Source organism: Poecile atricapillus, chromosome 5 (assembly GCF_030490865.1).
Source record: "Poecile atricapillus isolate bPoeAtr1 chromosome 5, bPoeAtr1.hap1, whole genome shotgun sequence".
NCBI lineage: Eukaryota > Metazoa > Chordata > Aves > Passeriformes > Paridae > Poecile > Poecile atricapillus.
The window spans coordinates 30,118,089-30,136,855 of record NC_081253.1 but is presented as its reverse complement, the minus strand read 5'-3'; the positions used below and the strand labels follow the sequence as shown (position 1 = coordinate 30,136,855).

The 18,767-nt window shown below is 38.5% G+C and overlaps 1 protein-coding gene across 3 annotated transcripts in view; it reads left to right on the top strand.

Moving 5' to 3' along the window:
• The window catches only part of MYO1B (myosin IB), a 105,613-nt gene that overhangs the window by 85,045 nt on the left and 1,801 nt on the right, over nucleotides 1–18,767 (top strand). For 2 of the 3 annotated variants that reach the window (XM_058839791.1, XM_058839790.1), the window contains exons 21-29: nucleotides 1,688–1,756; nucleotides 3,325–3,411; nucleotides 6,448–6,534; nucleotides 9,680–9,754; nucleotides 10,151–10,285; nucleotides 11,130–11,236; nucleotides 13,554–13,686; nucleotides 15,191–15,343; nucleotides 16,236–16,363. In XM_058839791.1, the coding sequence (XP_058695774.1) occupies nucleotides 1,688–1,756; nucleotides 3,325–3,411; nucleotides 6,448–6,534; nucleotides 9,680–9,754; nucleotides 10,151–10,285; nucleotides 11,130–11,236; nucleotides 13,554–13,686; nucleotides 15,191–15,343; nucleotides 16,236–16,363 (974 nt within the window). The remainder of the gene's footprint in view (nucleotides 1–1,687; nucleotides 1,757–3,324; nucleotides 3,412–6,447; nucleotides 6,535–9,679; nucleotides 9,755–10,150; nucleotides 10,286–11,129; nucleotides 11,237–13,553; nucleotides 13,687–15,190; nucleotides 15,344–16,235; nucleotides 16,364–18,767) is intronic. The other variant, XM_058839792.1, reaches the window with a different exon arrangement.

Sequence of the window (18,767 nt, the reverse complement as noted above, 5' to 3'; positions counted from 1 at the left end):
CTGTGGAATTCAGTCATTCCTAAGCCTTTTTGTGTTTTTGCCTTATTTGGAACATTTGCCTTAGACTCAAGAATGCTGCCTCTAGGGGTTTATTTTAATTGTAACTCTTAAGACTCATAATTTGGTATCATTATCGATCCAGTTCATCCTAAAGCAGTTTCAGTTCTGTGTGTGGACTGGGTGTTCTGTGCCACGAACTGAACAGCACTGTTACACAACTCTTTCACATCTTCTTGGTAGTTAGTAAACAATGCTGACTTACATGATAAAAAAAGATTTATTTGTTTTTAAAACCACTCTTGAACTTCTCAGCTGCATTTTGTTATTGCTAGAGAATAGCACAAGCATATCAGAAACCTTGATAAAATATGGAAAGAAAGTCTTCTTAAACTGCAGAGTTGACAAATCCCTGTTTTACAGTTGACTCTTGAAAGCCATCAGTGTTTGGTTCACTTCTCTTGGATAATTAGAGGGAAGTGTAGCTCATTTGGAAAAAGTATGACTGAAGCATACTTTTTTATTGTAAAAACTCTTCTCTCTGACTTTGTGTGACTGGAAGCCCCGTTCCTACAAACGGCATCATTGTGCCCATAAGGCTTCATTACCATCTCATGCAATCTTAATGAATTTAAAATGGACTTACTGCAGCTAGATTGGCACAACTTTAAATATAAGGAAATGAAAACAAATACACGACCAAGAACTGCTGATTTCTTAACTGTAAGCCTTTATTGGGTGGCTGGTGAAACATGGAAGCAGTTGTTTTATTGGTGATGATAGAGACATTTCCTCAGCCTCTTCAGTGGATGGAAGGCAATGTTCTCCTAACCCAACATGACTGGTAGGCACTGTGCTTTGGAAGGTTTCACAGGAAGTCCCTGGAATGAATAAAGCTTTTTTTGAGCAATTCCTTGTGCTGGAGGCTTGACTTAAGGATCTGCAGGCACTTATCTGTCTGTTGCCTTGCAGGGCATGACGGACAGCAGCCGTGGCACGAGGGTGGCCCAGAGGGGACCCTCTCCAGCTTGCTCACAGAGATTTTCACTGTCACTGAGTGGGCTGAATGTCAAGCCTAAAAGCCCAGTTGTGAAGTCTGTCAATTTAGTGTTACACTAAATGCTGGGCTACTGGAGAACTGAGCTTTTCAGAAGGAAAGTGCTCAGCTGTCAGGAAATCTATTTTTCAACCTGGCATACTTAAATAGTACTCCAGCATCTCATTCAGGAATCCATGGTTTTGGTTTTTTTCCTCTTCCTAAGTTATCATCAGCCAAAATAAAGGCAGTGTGGGTAATAGGAACAGCTCATGTCTTATGAAAAGGAGGTAAAAAGCTTAGCCAACAAACCTGAGCATTTGTGACAGCTTGTGTTCTACTCTGGTGGTGGGAAAGACAAATAAAGCTGTTACTGTTAGCATTTAATCTGCATTTGTGCTGCTGACCATGAACTTAGTGTTTCTGTAAACAGAGTGACATTGTCCATGCAGCATTGTTGATGTGCTTTGTTTCCCCTCGAGCTGAACACAGAATCTACACTCTAATCTGCTCAGTCAGAAATTGTTCACTTTTTACATTTAGTGCTAGTCTCCTCAAGCATATTGTCAAATGTTAGTAATGAAAGGTTTATTATGCAGTGTTTAACAGATGTAATATTCTGTTCTAAGCATCACATACTTATTTCCAATACAGCAACAAAAAAAATACCAGAAGATAAAGAGTTCGGCTATTACAGTACAGTCGTACATCAGAGGGTGGAAGGTGAGTTTCCTGCTACTGAGGCTGTCTCTGGTGAGGTAAGGAGCAGGTCAGACAACACTTTCCAAGTGCCCTGAGCCTCCTGCCTTTCACACCTTCTCTCCTTGGAGCTCTGGCTGTGCCACAGCCATTATTAAACAATTGTGTTTGCTGTAGAAGAGGTGAGTTCAGGCTATCTGCATGTGCTGCCTGGGCTATAAATCCCTGCAAATGGTGCAAATGGGACGCTGGGACCACACTAAACCGCTGGGTTATCCTTGAAGCATCTTCTGCCAAGGAATTGAGAAGGCCAACAACTCCAGAGAAGGATGCTCTGGGGCTCTGCCATTGACCTTAGGAAAAATGTAGTGCTGGACTGATTTGGAAGAAACAAGTTGTGGTTGACAGTTATTTTATGCTTTACAGGATTCCAAGAATGAATCCAATTGAAAGCAGGATTAAAATAAAGAGTTTGGGTTGCCTGGGCAGTTTGTTAGTTGGGTGAAATCCTCAATTCACCTCTGTCTGCTAAGCAGAGGAGTGAAAGTGTACTTGTGTTAAGAAAGTAGTTTATTGCTGTGCCTCAGTTTGCCACAACTTCTTTTCTGAGAGGTTTGTACTTTGTGAAGGGATAATCAGGCATCCCAGTAGATATTTAAGGAAAGATGCTTTAATAGGAGGTAAAAATGAGATTAACAGCTCGTATGAAAGCAGGCATGATGCTTAAAGCAACTACTGCTGTCCAGCTTCAGAAAAAACAAACCTGGGCTTCTCTGTTTTCTTATTAACCTTTCTTCATCCTGCTAAAGGTGGCTTTCCCTGCCAGTTAGGGAAGACAGAACTGTCTTTTGTTCCGGAGTCAGTTCCCTTTCTGTCAGACAGGGAAGGAAGGGGCTGCAGTTAGCAGCTATTGGTGTAAATCTCTCCTACCCAGAAGGCTTTAAAGTTTGCCAGCAATAAGGTAACATCATTAGATTTTGCTGTTTCTCTGGCTTTTTACTTTGTCTTTATTATTTTGTTTAAATGGGTTAAAAATATCCTTTCACTCCAGCTATTGATGTGCTGTCTTTTCCCATAAGCATTATTTGAAGAAAACTGGGTTAAAAGCATCATCTTGAGTTATGGTTTTCTGTTTGCCATTGGAGAACAGGCTCTTTTGCAGTAGCATTACTGAGCATGAAAGCCTGCTATGACAGCAGCCTTTAGTGTGACCTAAAGCCAGGCAATTTACTTGTGATTTATTCTTTATTGCACTCTAAATGGATTAGACATTTACTGTATGGAGAAAAAAAATATTGTTGCCATTGTGCAAACAGACATATAGATATCTTAGGTAATGCAGCAAATCTGGGAGAAAACTGAGCACTGAACTAAGATCCCCTAACCTGCCAGTCCCGAAGTCTTGCAGCACAGAATCCTTCCTCCCTGAAGCAGCAAATATTAGGCTGGGCAGCATTTGTGAATGTATTTGCTTGGGGATTTGGACATGGTGTTCTTTTTGTTTTGCCTAAATTTACAAGTTGCAGTGTCCTACCTCAAAAGTATAAAAAAGTTAGCTAGTAAAAAAAAAAACCATTTTAAATTGTTTACAGGCTCGGAAAGTTCTTCGGGAACTCAAGCATCTGAAGCGTTGTAATGAGGCTGCCACAGTAATTGCTGCTTATTGGCATGGTACCCAGGTAAGAAAATGGCAGCAGACTGTGCAGTTGTGTGTCCCTACATAGAACGAAGAAGGATATCCCTCAGGATAGTTATCTGGGAATATTGTCAGTGGCTTAAACTGCTTTGACTGCTTCAACTGTTATTTTGGTTTCTCTGCTGCTAACATGTCATAGCTGGTGCAATCTGGGAAGCTGGGACACGCTTTAATATTTGCTGTTTGAAGTGACTGGTTCCTTGCTTTCTTTCTTGCACCAATGGGAACTTGCAGTAACCTTTTCTTTCCTAAGCTTTTCTATATCCCATTTTCAAATGCATCACAGGCACGAAGGGAACTGAGACGACTGAAAGACGAGGCTAGAAATAAACATGCTATTGCTGTTATTTGGGCTTTCTGGCTTGGATATAAGGTACTTCATGCACATATCACATGCCCCCCCTCCCCCTTTCATTACTCAACAATATCAGCATTTAATCATTATTTCATAGTGACAATTAATGACTAATACAATTCACTCTTAAATAATAGAGCATGATCATCGATTCCTTCCATTTCCATTCATGCTACACCTAATAAATCTGATGGCACTGTGTGTGCCAGTTTTTTGTAGAGTAGGAAATTCTTTGCATGGCAACCAAGTACAGATTTGCACTAACAAGGCATTAGACTAGATTGAAAATTACTGGACTACAGTAATCTCAAATTAGGAAATGCATTTAACTACATGTAAATATGCAAAGCATGGTTTGTGGAGGGGGGAGAGAAGGTATGGGATTTTTGGTGTGTTCCTCTCCATGCCCCCAACAAGTGCTTTCAGTGACACTGTGTTAGTGACCCTGTTGAGATTTTAACCATATATTGTAATCTGTACCCTGGACAGTCTTCACCTACAAGTTCAAACCAACATTATTAAGTGTCATTAAATTCTAGCTATGACTGGTTTAATTTTCTGGCTGTGATTTGAACCAGTAAAAAAAAAATAAAAAAAATAAAATAAGTACAAGTAAAGCAAAATTTTATGAGCTGATCTTTTAGCAGAAAATGATGTTAGTTTGCAATTCTAAACTTACAGCTCTAGAAAAATCCCAGGAATTTCAGCATCAGCTGTTTGTTTTCAGAAGCAAAGTCCCACTGAAAGATTCTTGCTAATCCCCAGGCTGTCGTTGTGGGATATGTGAACATTTGAAATGCTGTTCACTAGAGGTCAAAAATATATTGGTTTCAATTAATAAATTCCTAATTTAGTTGAAGACCATAAATATGTTAGATTTAAAACATTTTTCAGTTGCTATTTATGTAGTGGGTGTGTTAGAACACCTTGCCAAGTGGATGGAGAAATGTGCTCAAATTACATTTGGAGTATAATGCTGTGTTTGACCTTTGCTATTTTGGTAAAAATCTATTAGATTTCCAGCAAAATGGCAGCCCTGGGAATCCAAACAAACATGTACAGAATTTCCTTCATACTAGAGAGTCTTTGGAACTTTTCATTTCTAGCTTGATATTTAGGTAATGCTCTAATTTTACAGACACACCGTTTCCTCTACATTTGATTAAGCACATTGAGAATTTATTTTATTTTTAACCAGAGTTCCTTTCACCAAAAAAATGCTCAGTATTGCAGAAGAGATATTTGTTTTCATAGTTTTAAGATGTTCCTTTGAATTAAAAGGTACATCCAGTGGATGCAAGTGTTAACCATGTTGAAGTTCCTCATTTAAATGTTTAGTAGATTTGAATATTTTTTAACATGGTTTAGTAGTTATTTTTATGAACTGGCTCACAGGAATTTAGTGAAAAATTGTCTCCTTATTCCTTAAATAGAAATAATTTAAATATAATGATATATATGTATATAAAGATAATAATCAAAATTGAATTAAGATTATAAAAATAATTACAGTCTGATAAGAGAGACAACTTGTTATTGGTGTGATCTTTTATCTTTTCCTGGGGAAATATTTAGAACAAAAATTTTTAAAAGTTATCATCAAAAGTTTCTTGCTTTACCAAAGAAACCCACAAACAAGCTAACAAAAAAAAATTAAACAAGAGTGAGCCTCAAGTACTCAGTTTCCTTCCTTTTCACAAGATAGACAAATACTTAGCTTTGCATAGTTCTTGCTTTTACACTGCTGTGCAGTAGGAGCTTTTCTGCCAAGCAGATGAGTGAAAACACAATCTCTGAGTCCACATCTACTGCACATTAACCTTTCCAGCTGCACCAGAAGAGCACAACTGGCACAGGCTGGAACTGCTGCTGCACAAGTTTGGTAACTTACAGCTTGACAAGTGCAGGTATAGGGCTACAGCTGCTCTGACTGAGCCTGTAATACTGGAACTCTTCCTTGAGTGTTGTTGTCAGATAACTGAATAAAAAATGTGCTGGTATCTCCTAAAATGCGACATTCTGTTAAGTTGCCCACACATGCCTCAAATTGCTTTCCTAAAATGGAATGACTGATGAAAGGTAGGAAGGTGCCTATCTCTTTGTGCACGAGGAATGTGCTAGGTTTGATGGCTTTACCCCTTAATTCCACAGACAGACATCTTTTAACAGGCTAGAGAATATTATTTTTTTTTTTAAATACATAAAGATCAAAATAAAAATTGACCTTCAGAATAAAAGCCCTCATTACAATGCTAGAAAGTCATCATGACACATTGTTTCAGAGCTGATTCTGTCCTACCCAGGCAGGTGCCAGTGGAAGAAGTGAGTAGAGAGTGAGATTTTAGCAAGCCTTGATTTTCATGTGCATCATTTTGACTGTGAAACTGCCGGCAAAGCTCTCCCATTAGAACCAAATTATGGGACATGTGCACAGAGGGAGAGGAAGGGCTGACAAAATTCCCACCTGTACATGCCACACCAGCAGCAGTGGGGGCTTTTTTGCCCTCCTGTGTGGCTTCACACCAGCTCACAGGGCACGCTGGGTGCCGAAGGTCCTCCACCCTTTTCCCTCCTGGCTGTTCGGTGTGGGACAGGCGTTTCCCCGCTCATCGTCGTGCTGTCTGCATCGGGCTGTCTCTTTTGTTCACTCTCTGAACCTTCTAGGCTCGGAGGGAGTTGAAACGTTTGAAGGAGGAGGCTAGGCGTAAGCATGCTGTGGCAGTCATTTGGGCTTACTGGCTTGGACTGAAGGTACTTTCTCCAACACTCCCGTCTGTCAACATGAACTCAGTAAAGCGTGGCACACCTTACTAACACTTAATAAACAAGCAGTTGTGTGGGCTCACTGGAAGGGATGTTTTTTTTACACATTGTTTAACTTTGTCATGGGCTTGGCTGGAAAAGTCATAAGGTGATATTGCCTCGCTTACAGCAACATTGAGGCATTAGGGGATTTTTGTCATATCAGGAATTGCAGCTTTCAAGAGAAAGACAAAAATCAGATTAAAGGGACTCTGTTACAGTTGTTGACTTTAAAAACTGACCTACCTTGGCAAAGGTCCTATCTGGAAAGATTACAAGGATGTATTTTCTTGTTGTGACCTCTGCTTGTTAGAATGGGAAGTAGGGTGGAAGTGTCTGACTCTCGCTGCTGCTCACAGTAGACTCCTGATCCCAGTGTCGAGGAGGGCACATTGTCAAGCCAGTGGTCAAGTCCTGTTGCATCCAGCAGCCTTTTTAGGGCCTGGCATTGCACACAGCTACCTGTGGCTTGTGACAGCCAAGAATTCCTAGAAAAATTGAGATGCGCAAAAGTGTTTTGTTTTCCGTCCCTTGCTTTCAAGGACTGGTTGGCAAAAGAAAACACATCTGTAATCTGGAAAAATGGAGTTCTGCTCTGTAAAGAGACTATGAAAATGGCATCTTCAGATGTTTCAGGTCTGTGCCCAAACGATTTACATAACACAGTTTTATAGACGCAGTCCTGAAGAACTGCGGAAATCCGAATCTGTTTGGTTTGGCTAGGAGTGACTTCTGCCAATAGTTGTAATTATTGTAGACTACAGAGGTATGAAAGGAACAATTCACTCGATAATGCAGTGTAAAGTTCAGCTCTCATATTCTTGTTCTTATCCTGACAGTGATGAAATGGGAAAAACAGAAAACATAAAGTTATATATAATACATGTTCATTTGTATTAAAAAAAAAAAAATCCATTACAATACATACAGAGAAACCAGAGCTGGAAAATACAAAGGAGCCATTTTAAGAAGTCATTCTGCAGATCAGAATCACACTTTAGGTACTACTGCCAAAGTAGGTCTGTTTTTATGATTTTAAAACAAGGATATGTCCTTCCTGAGAACTCAGAGGCCGTTTTATATCAAACAGCAGCATTTAAATGCAAGCTGATGACTCCAAAACCTTTAATGCACATTACAGTGGGAATACATTTCTGCAGTCTGTGGTGTGGTTTTCAGTGAGTTCATAAAATAGTGTAAGCTACTCTTCCAATTTCCATCTCACCTGAAATACAGATTTTTCTGAATAAGAATATAGTCTGCCATTCCAATATTTCACTGTTACCACAGGTTGTTTGAAGGCAAAGTGTTTTCACCCAAGACATGTGAGGCTGAAGAATTAAAGCTGATAAAAATGAGGGAGATTAAACCATTAAGTTGTGAGGATTTTGTTGTTTAGTTTTTGAGGTTTTTTTTTAATTGTATACCAAGTAGATTTTAATAGCACTTGTGGTACTTTCTGGATTTAGGCTTTTCTGGAGCAGCTTGCATTTCTCAGTGCTTGCTTTGCAGCTTCCCTGCAGCACCAATAGGATGTGTGTGTGCCTATTAGTCCCTTCCTTCCAAATTAATTTGCACACCTTGCAGCTCGCAAAGAATAATATAAAGCAAGATCATTAAGGAGAGTCTATGGTGAGATTTTGGGATGATTGTGGTTGGAGTGGCTTTGAGTGTGTTAATTACTATCCCTGAATAATTAATAAAGGATGTACTCTAATTATAGAGCACTAAGCCTTGCAGAAAATGAGTGAATAAGAACACTGATATTTTTTCCTTATTAAGTGAGAAGGGAAAAAATATGCAGTGAATTTGCATGGAATGACAACAGCTGAATGCTGCCAGTTTTGTTGATGCATCTTAATGTGTGATTAAGCAAAATCTGTTTACCTGTGGGGTGTTTTTTGTCCCCAAATGGTGACAGATTCTTGCTTTCCAAATGCTGGTTTATCTTAAAATGCATGAATCACTATGAGGCAGAAGGTGGTGCCAGGGAAAATTTTTTTCTGTAAGTTGAAGGGGATTTTATTCTATGGGTTTTCCTTTATATTCTGGTTACAGAGAAGCCAGCAACACACAGCGAGTTAGCTAAAACCACTAAATTTTGCTCTGGGGTAAATCATGCAAAGCCACGATGTTTTCCCTGGGTTTTGCCCAAAACCCATAACAGGTGTGTTGCAGGCTGTGCCAGAGTTTGCAAAAAAAATTTGGGGGATGTTTTAGCTGACTTGAGGTGAGCCTGGGTGTCACATAAAACTGCAAACCAGTTGTGCTCTCCCTAATTGCCTTTTCTGAATTTTGATCTATGCTAATTAGCACTGATAGAAATACAAAAGGCAAAACAAATACTCTAAAACTTGCACTTCCAAGTATGTATTAAAAATATCACCTGCAAAAATGGTTTTGATCACTTCCTTGATTTTATTTTATTGGGATTCAAATAAATTTTGGAGCAAATATTAAGCTTGCTGACATTAAGCAACCTTTGTGTTGATTCTCTGCTCTTACCAAGCACCAAAATCTTATTTTTCTTTTGGAATGAAGGCTGCCTGTGTGAAAAGAATTTTTTCATGCAGAAGTCTGCTCTGAAAAAAAAAATAATAAAAAAATCCCCTTTTTATTATATCAAACTCCATGTATTAAGAATTTTAAAGGAGAAAAATCTGAAAATTTCACCAGTTAACTCTGTAATTAACATCAAATCAGTGTCACTTCAGACACAAGAAAATTGTATCATCACTGCTGATGCCTCATTTTTTCCAGTCCAGCTTTATGCAAAAGCCTATTGAAAATAGATTCATGCTGTGAATTTGACAATATTTGAATAATTTGCATTTTTTGGAGGAAAGTATTTCAAACTCCTTGATAAGTTTGCAAATAATTGCACTCAGGTCAGCCAAGATATCTTTCAGACATCGTGGTCCATGGTCTGCTTCACGTAATTTAAGTGTGACCAGGTGATGTTCCTGTTTCGGGGAACCCTTTGCATGTACATATGCTTGTTTTAATGTTTCCTACCATAGAGCTCGTTAAAAAAGTACCTGTGCAAACAAATTCATTCTTTATATTCATTTTGTGGGTTTGTTTAACTTTCCAGGTCCGTAGAGAATACAGGAAATTCTTCAGAGCCAATGCTGGAAGAAAAATTTATGAATTTACCCTTCAGAGACTCGTATGTATATATCTGTCCAAAGCATATGCACACTTTCTGTGTTTTAAGTTTTTGTTTTCTATCAGATGTAACAGTTGTGTTCTGATAGTCTTTGTAAGGAAATGTCCAAGCACACGGAGAAGTGACAAATTAATATTCTGATATTATAAAGAAAGGATAGTGATAATGTTTGAAGGTGTAGGAATGGTATGAGGTATTGGGCACATTTCTGTGATACCTAAATCTGCATTTCTCAATATACCTGGCTTTAAAAATCCATATTCTGGTTTATGAGAACTGAGAGCTGCAGTTTGGTAACTGTGCTTTTTAATCACAGAGCATCTGCTTTTCCTTGTGTACTTCAATAACTCTGATATTTGAACATTAATAAAACATCTTGCTTCAATTTTATCACAGATGCAAAAATACTTCTTGGAAATGAAGAATAAGATGCCTTCTTTATCACCAATAGATAAAAACTGGCCAGCGAGGCCTTACCTTTTCTTGGATTCAACTCACAAGGAACTAAAGAGGATTTTCCATTTGTGGAGGGTAGGACACATTCTGGTCCAGTCTGTGCAGAACTTCCCATGATTTTCAACAGTTTTGTTCACAAAGGGTCTATTTTTAGGATGTATTTCTTTTGATTCCAGCCAGGATAATTTTATTTCTTTGGAAGGAGTATGTTTTTTGGTCACTGCCTTTGGCATACAAGGGATATAACTATTCTGGCTACTCCTTTCTGGGGCTAGGGAGAGAGGTTTGCTTCCTGCCATCAGCCTGTTAATTAATAGCTTGTAATACTTGTGTCCATGGCCAGGACTCAGAACAACACTGGAAGTGCTGGGTGGAATTTTTTACTTATGAGCTGTGGTTAGCTGAAATTTGTTTTGGATCTTTGGACGGAGAGAACGGCGAGAATCTGTACAAGTGCTGATGGGACGTTTTACTGATCTTGTGGGCTGTGTTTTCTGGGGATTGTCAAGGAACAGTTTTTCTTTCTGAGCCTGCAAAACTCACCCTCTCAGCTGCGTTTTTTTTCTTTCTCTCTGCCTACATTAACTTCCAAAATTGTGGAAGTGTATTTATGTTTCTGTCAACCTTTTTAGCGCACTCTTCCAATGAATGGTATCTCATAGATTAAGCTCATTTCGAGTGCAACATGCTTACAGGAGATGTTTTATATATTGTTTCTGGTGTAATTCAAAAGTATCTAGAATGGGTGAGGAGCAAAACACCTCTCCTGTTTGTTATCAGTGGCATGTAGGATGGAGCTGAATCACTTCAGAAGCATACAAAGAATGTGCATCTTGAGCAATGAGCAAACATTAGTCTGTGGTGCTGTGAGATTGGGAAAGATAATTTTATGGTTTGTTTAATATACTCTGTTTTGTAGTGTAAAAAGTACAGAGATCAGTTCACAGATCAGCAGAAGCTTATATATGAAGAGAAACTGGAAGCAAGTGAACTTTTCAAGGACAAGAAGGCTTTATATCCAGCCAGGTAATGACTGATACTGCTGCTTTTAGTGTACAAGAAATTCAATATCCTTACATAGATCCGGGAAACCAAGCAAGATTTTGCTTTTTTATCTTAAGCAGGAAAGTCCATTTTCCTTGTTTGACAACATCCCTCCACCATTTGCCTTTCCTGTCCTGAAAATTGACCTCAGTTAGAAGCAAACTAGATGTTGCTACAGCCTCCAGTGCTGTGACAGCAAGAACTTCTGTCCAGAATCCATGGTGGTTTGTTGTTCTAACCCCCCACAACCTGCCCACACCATACAAGTTTGGGGAGCTTGCAAAGGGGAACAACTTTCACCCTTTCCCCTCATTCCCATCAGGCGGTTTCCTGCAAAGATACTTGATAGAAATTTCTATTTCTGTTTTAGACTATTTGTTTCTTTTTTTTCTTTTTTTTTTTTTTCCTGTAATAATGTGAAATCTCTGCAAATAAGTTTTTCAGTTTCTCAGATTTCTCAGATTATCGAGTTCTTTAAAACTGACAGATTCTTGTCAATGCTATCTATAGAGCCAGCATTATTCAAGAAAGTGCGGTAGTATCTAATTTTATTTAAGGAATACACTTCTTCTGGTATTCAATAAAACTGACAAAAGAGAGATATGATGTACTTGAAGTAAATTGGCTTACATTTTTTATGTGAATGTGAGCTTATAAATTGTGTTTTTTCTTGAAAACAACCATCTCGTCCATCTCGAGAGAGTTTTCTCTTAGAAGCTGTAGTTTGAGCTGAACAGGAACAAATAGAATGAGAAGCAAGGTTCAGCAGAGGGAAGAACAGGAATCTGCAAGAGTTTATGGGAACAGTTCCATGCATGGAAAAGCTCTGCCTGTTGTTTGTGTGTTTCCTTGGTTTTGTTTCGTGTCATTTTTTTATTGAGACATTTCCTGTAATGGTCTCAGTATATGTTTCTCTTTTTCCCCTTCACTAGATCAATTACTTAATGGCTGTATATGCTGGCTTGTGGTTTGTTCCTTATTTGCTTTGGGATGTCTTTTTATGCTGCTGGGGGGAAAAAAAAATGATGGTGCCTTTGGACTTTCCTATGAGCAAACAGGTTTTTTTAGGTTTTAGTCAGTATGCTTCTGCTCAGCATAGAGCTCCTTGGAAAGGAAGAAATTCTGCTTATATCCCTGGTTTGGGACTTTTTACACCAAGGCTGAACAATGAAATAACATACAGCAAAATATATACACATATATATACATATGAGTCATTTGTATCCAATACATTCTTAAAGTGGTACATGTGATAGAGGAACTGCTGATTCATTTCAGTTTTAGGTATAAATTGGCATTGTTTGATCAGGGATGAAATCCACAGGGTTTTGATGACCATTGTTTCATAATACTAATTAATAAAAACCCCAAAGCTTCAATATGGTGGAAAGTTGGAATGCTTTCCCTACCCTGCATTCATTTACAGACATTTCCATCTCTTTTTGTCTGGTATTCAGAGCTGATTAGCTCTGTTTGTTGGGGTTTTTTTTAAATTGGCCTAAGGGTAGAGAAAATTACTGTATAAAGTTTCTGATTAATTAGTATGATAATGGTTCATAGGATGTGGCTAATTTTCTGTCTGTAGTATAATTATTGAAGGAGAGAGAGGGACTTGTGGTTACTAAAATCCCAGTACCCTTCCTCTTCTTTCCCATCTCTCTGTGTGCCAGAGATGCAATTGCAAAGGCAGTGCTGTTCCACATAATGTGTTGGTTTCTCTTGGGCTCCAGTCTTGGCAAAGCTTTGCATTAATGCTTTGACTATAGTTAAATCATTTTTAAAGTGACTTCCAAAAAAGCAAGCAGAGACTGTTCATCAATTCTTGGCCTGCAGTGAAGCCCTTATTTTAACACCCTGAGGTGTGTAAAGATGGGGGAATTTGCAAGTGCAGCAGATCTTGACAAGGAGCTGCTACATATTTCACAAACAACAGCAGATCTTGAAGGCAAGTTCATGTCTGTCATGAGGTGTCATGCCTAGCATGTCAGTCCTACTGAGGTCTTATTTTCTGTTTTCACAGAGACTCTTACTGGGTGATTTCAAATCACAGCTGACTGCATGTGCAAGGATGTTCGTGTGTCTGATATCCAAAGCAATTTGGCCCTTTTAACTGGAAAATGCTTCCAGAGCAAGGAAAAACCCTGTCCTATTCTGCCTTTGGTGATAACTTAATCTTCATTCACCATCAGTAAAAATGAAATTTGGTGCATCTCCTCATGAAGCCTGTGATGGTGTCAGGTTGGCTTCTTCCCTGAGGCTGATGTTTAACTGGTGTTTCCTTTGCCTTTCCTTCGGGCAGTGTTGGGCAGCCATTCCAAGGGGCTTACTTGGAGATCAGCGAGAACCCCAAGTACAAAAAACTCAAAGATGCCGTGGATGAAAAGATCATCATTGCAGAAGTTGTGAATAAGATCAATAGAGCCAATGGGAAGGTAATCACATGGATTTGATTTATCCAGAAGGGTAGATCATTTTTGTTATAAATACATTGAAAGTGGGGCTCGTAATAGTCTGAGGACTTTTAAAATAATGCATATTTTTAGGGGCAAGACAGGAATGTCGGTTTTATATAACTTGATGATTTTGAACACCTCTTTTAAATTTACATAAAGATTACTAAAATCTTGTTTTGTAGTTTCCAGTGACTTTTCCAAACAAAAAAGGTATCTCATCAACTGGTAACAGACTGTATTGTGTCACAACTAAATGTAGTCTCTGTACTCAGCTAAGATCTTCTATTTGCCAATTAAAGAAAACAGACATTTAGAGAATATTTTATTCAAGTATTTAGAAAACTTCTCAAAGTTCACACTGTCAGTCAAGCTTCTGATTATCACATTATATTATCTTTTAAAATTATGAGTGGCATACTCTGCTAGCTTTGCCTCTCTTCCAAAGCTCTTTGGAATGAAGAGGCAAGTTTCTTGTATCATTTGAATAAAGTCGTTAAATATGGTGGGTACCTCTTTATTCTGCCAACATAGAACACATTTTGCATTTAAATTATACTTATTAAAACAGGAAGTATTATTCTGCCTTAGTAAACTTAATTGCTTTCACCATATCTGTCTAAATATTAGGAGTAGTAGATCTCAACTTCTCAGATGTAGATGTCATTTTTGCATTTGTAGGAGTGAAATTAGGTTGCCCGTTGTTGATGCCAAGTTAATTTTCTGGTTTAGAAGAAACTAATTAAATGAAGACAATATCTTTCCTGTACTTGCATAGACTACAGCTCTCAAGATTAAAAAAAAAAAAAATAATTAATGAGCTATGGTTCCATGTGCTTAAGGCAGCTACTTCTTAATTCTAATAAAGATTTTACTCTTTAAAAGTTTACAGAAAAAAATCTCTATGTGGATTAAGTTGGCATTTCTCTTTCTTACTATTTTAGAAGACAAATTTAAGAACACCCATTTCATGCTTTAAAAATATTTGTCTTTTGAATATATGAATGCTTATCCTCCTAAAGGGTAATTCCAATAGATAAAGGGAGGAGAACATAATTCTGAAAACTACTTATGTGATTTGTGTTGCTCTGCATCATAGTTTTGGTGAATAATGATCTATATAGAAACTTAAGTGTGTGATGATTTTCCTGCAGATTTAAAGAGCATGAGAAATGAGGTTATCCTGATTTACATAGTTTCAGAGTTTCACTTTCTGAATTTTACAGCTGTAAGCCAGTAATTAAAGGAGCTGTTTATACCTAAGCATATGTGGCAAAATGAGCTAAGCTTCTCAGTCTATAATTAGACACATAAATAAATTTGACCTGATTTTAACTGATCTGCAGCTTTTACTTACTGAACACCAAATTTGCTAATGTGGGCCAAGCTTTTTAACTCTGTGAACTCCCTGGAGTTTAGTAGGTGCTCGATGGAAACCAGCTCTCTCCTCACATAGATAATGATCTGCATTTTTGCATTTTCACAGGCTGCATCCAGGATTTTCTTATTAACCAAAAATAATGTTCTTCTTGCGGATCAAAAGTCTGGGACTATCAAGTCAGAGGTTCCACTGGGAGATGTTACCAAAGTGTCCATGAGCTCCCAAAATGATGGATTCTTTGCAGTGCACCTCAAGGAGGTTGGTTACCACTCCATCACACAATATTTATCACACACTGTTTTATGTGCAGTGATGTAAAACCTGTTTGTTAATTATCTCGTAGCATTAACACATATGGGTTAGCTTGTAGGCTTGGAAATTTATTGAACTTTGCCATAGCTGAAAAAAAACTTTGATTTAAAGCTACTGAAGCCAAATGAGAACCATTTATTGCATTATGAATGATCATTTAACTGTGAAAATCAGACTTCATGTTTCACTGCATTCTCTTCAGGATCAGAGTTTTCCACTTGTAATATGGATCAGGTATCTTGTGCCAGTGTTTTCCTTACATATACTGGTAGAATATTTCTCTCTTCTTTATGGGATGCCAAGAAGTCCACGTTGAGACACAGTTAATTTGTCACTCAGTTCTAAAGAACTTAGCTCAGTGCTACATTAGCCTCCCTGCACTGTAACCATTGCTCTGCTAAAATCATTAAGCTGTATTCTAGCCTAAATGAATTTGAAGACTGTTATATACTGTGTCTTTTCATACTCGCTGCCATCATCCTAATCCTGATGTTGGTAATTTGCTTTCGTTCCCTTCCGCAAGTGTTGGAAGCTTGCTGTGGTGTATCCAGACAAGGGATACAGAAACACTACAGATTTGTAGGAAAATGAAGATGACCCTCCTTTAGGGCCAGAAGGGATTTTCTTTCACCTTTTTCACCTGATTTGTAGATTATTTGGGTGCAAATGCTATTTTTATCCTATACTCTGCACTGGAATCCCTATTTAATTTACAAGACAAAAGATTGTTGTTTCCTTAAACTGGGAAGAGAAGACTCCTTGTAAACCCTCCTGCTTGGCTGCCATTTAATCATACTCAAGGTTTGGGTAGTCCTAACTGCTTTCCTTCCTGTTTCAGGGTTCAGAAGCCGCCAGTAAAGGAGATTTCCTGCTCAGCAGTGATCACCTTATTGAAATGGCCACTAAACTTTACCGCACTACTCTCAGCCAGACCAAACAGAAGCTCAACATTGAGATATCTGATGAGTATGTTTCTTGTTTGCTTAAGAGTACATTTGCTCCAAGGCAGTGTGCTAAAAAGTCAAGTATCTAGTGTCAGAATAACAAAACACTGTTGTGTAGCTAATGCTTCTTTTCTCTTGGCAGAATACTTGCAAAGAAGGATCCAGTTTTCAGTGTGTACTCATTTAAAACATTAATTTTGGCTTTAATGTCCCTGAAAATCATTACAGAATATATGCTTTTGTTAAAGTAGTTTAAAAAAGGGCTGTGAAGCAGAATTGCTGCTGTAGAAATAATCAACAGCTACTACATTTGAGAGAACAATTTTGCATGTGACTGAAAAGTTCACAGATTGCTATGAGATATTTATAGATTGGAGTGGACACTAGGTGCCAAGTTCTTCTGAAAACAACCCAAAATAAGAATACAAAACCCCTCCCCAATCCAATGTAGCTTTATGAAGCTGTATCTTCTCTTTTGGAAGGTGTAACAACCTATTGTTGTTTGGGGGGTTTTGGTTGTTAGAAAGCTTTCTTTGATAAAAAGTTTGCATCTCAAAATAGTATCTCTTTCTGCTTGGTACAGTTTCATATTTTGGCCTTAAATAAGGACTGCCCTTGTGGTGCTTTTAGCTATGGAATAAAGGTGTTTGTGTGTGTGTGAGAACTAAAGTTTGCTAGGCAAGAGTCTCCCACTTAGTCCACCATTGTCATGTGCCACTTTTGTTCTGTGAAGTGGCCCCTCTTTTCAGTAATGTTGATTTGGTGGGTTTATTCACTTGGAATAAAGAAAATTTGGAACCCTTTAACAATGGTGAAGTAAATTTCCTGTAGGCAAAAAATTGAACCTTTTTATCTGGCTGTACCATACTGCATGTGTTCTAGAGTCATGGTAGTACAGTTTGTACCTGTTCAGATTTGAGGATTTATTAAAAGACTAATTTTGCTCTTCCCTTGAAAATAAAATCTGCCATATTCCTTTGTTCTGTTACCAGATGTCATTTAATTTGCTCAAGAGTGTGTGTTCTTTAGTCTCTAAAGGAGTGTGGCTATCCCCAGTAAGTTTCTAGTTTAAGGGGGTAGGGCGTGCTACAAAGGAATAAACTACTAAAGCAAAGTTAAAGCATGCATTGCACTAGTCTGGACTGCCTGCTTGCCTTAGGTCTGGAAAACAGCCTGCTTTTAGGGAGTCTTGCTTTTTGGGATGTGGTTTTTGTTTCTTCTCTTGCAGATTAAAAACATTCATGTGTGTATTGCTATTGAGTTTATCCAGACTAAATAATTTTAAGCTGTTTGCAGTCCCATCTCTGTTGATGGTGAAGCAGCAGGAGTCTTCTCCCCGCTAGAGTTTTGACACAGCACAACTGGGGATTGAGGAGAAACTGTGGCCTTATTTTGACTGCTCTGTTTTTTGGGAAGAGAGCTGATACAAGAATGCTGCTGGTGCATTCAAGGGCTGTGTTTAGGAAGAGACACACCGTTCACACGCATAATACTGGAACAGTGGCTGTAGGAAAATGCAGCGTTGCTGAGACAATGGCTGTAAGAGCTGCACACATTTTGGGGGTGCCTGCATGGCTGGGAGTGCTGAGCAAGCTCTGAGAGCCTGGGCTGTGCAGCAGGAAAGCAGGACCGAAGGGCAGCTCGGCGCAGCAGAGGCCACTTCCTCCCCTGAGCTCTGCCGTCAGCTTGATTTGTGGTTTCCGGCTGCAGAGCAAATTCTTTGAAGTTTTTGGCCTCTGCTGGAGGACTTTTTAAGGATGCTAAAAGGGAAAATCTGCTGTATTACAAAGGACTTTTTAGGTCAGCAGCCACTGCATGTGAGCCAAGAGGCAGCACTGCCTTACTTTTTGCTTTTAATCTCGCTATCCAGATCCGTGAGAGGTTTGAAGCTCCACAGGAGCATGTTGGTTTCTTGTGGTGTTTGTTTTTTTTAAGAGCAATTCTCCACAGTGAAATTTCCCTTCCAGTAAAAAGCAAAGAGTCAAATCCAGATTCATTTACCCCGAACTGTAGAAAATGTCTAAATTTGGAGATTGCTGGGCAGGAAGTGAATTTTCCCAGTTGACGAGCAGGGGGCTATAAAGGCTAACTAAGGATTAGACATATGAGAGCTGCTAAAATACCAGATGTACTAAATTAAGCATAAATCAGAAGAAGAGAACTCCCGATGTTGCTACAGAAGAATTGAGCTCCCAAGAAACCAGAAAAGTCCTTTCAGCTGACAGTGAAGTAGTTGGAAATAGTCTTTGCTGCATTTCTGCTACATGACAAATTCTGTTTCAAACTGCTTTTTATCCTAAAGGGATAGCAAGCTAACTCGTAAAATGTCCACAGTTATAGGCAAAAAGCAATAATTAAGAGATACAACCTGAAGGGCATTCTAGTCATACCATAACATATGGCTTTTTTTTATTTATTCCCCAACT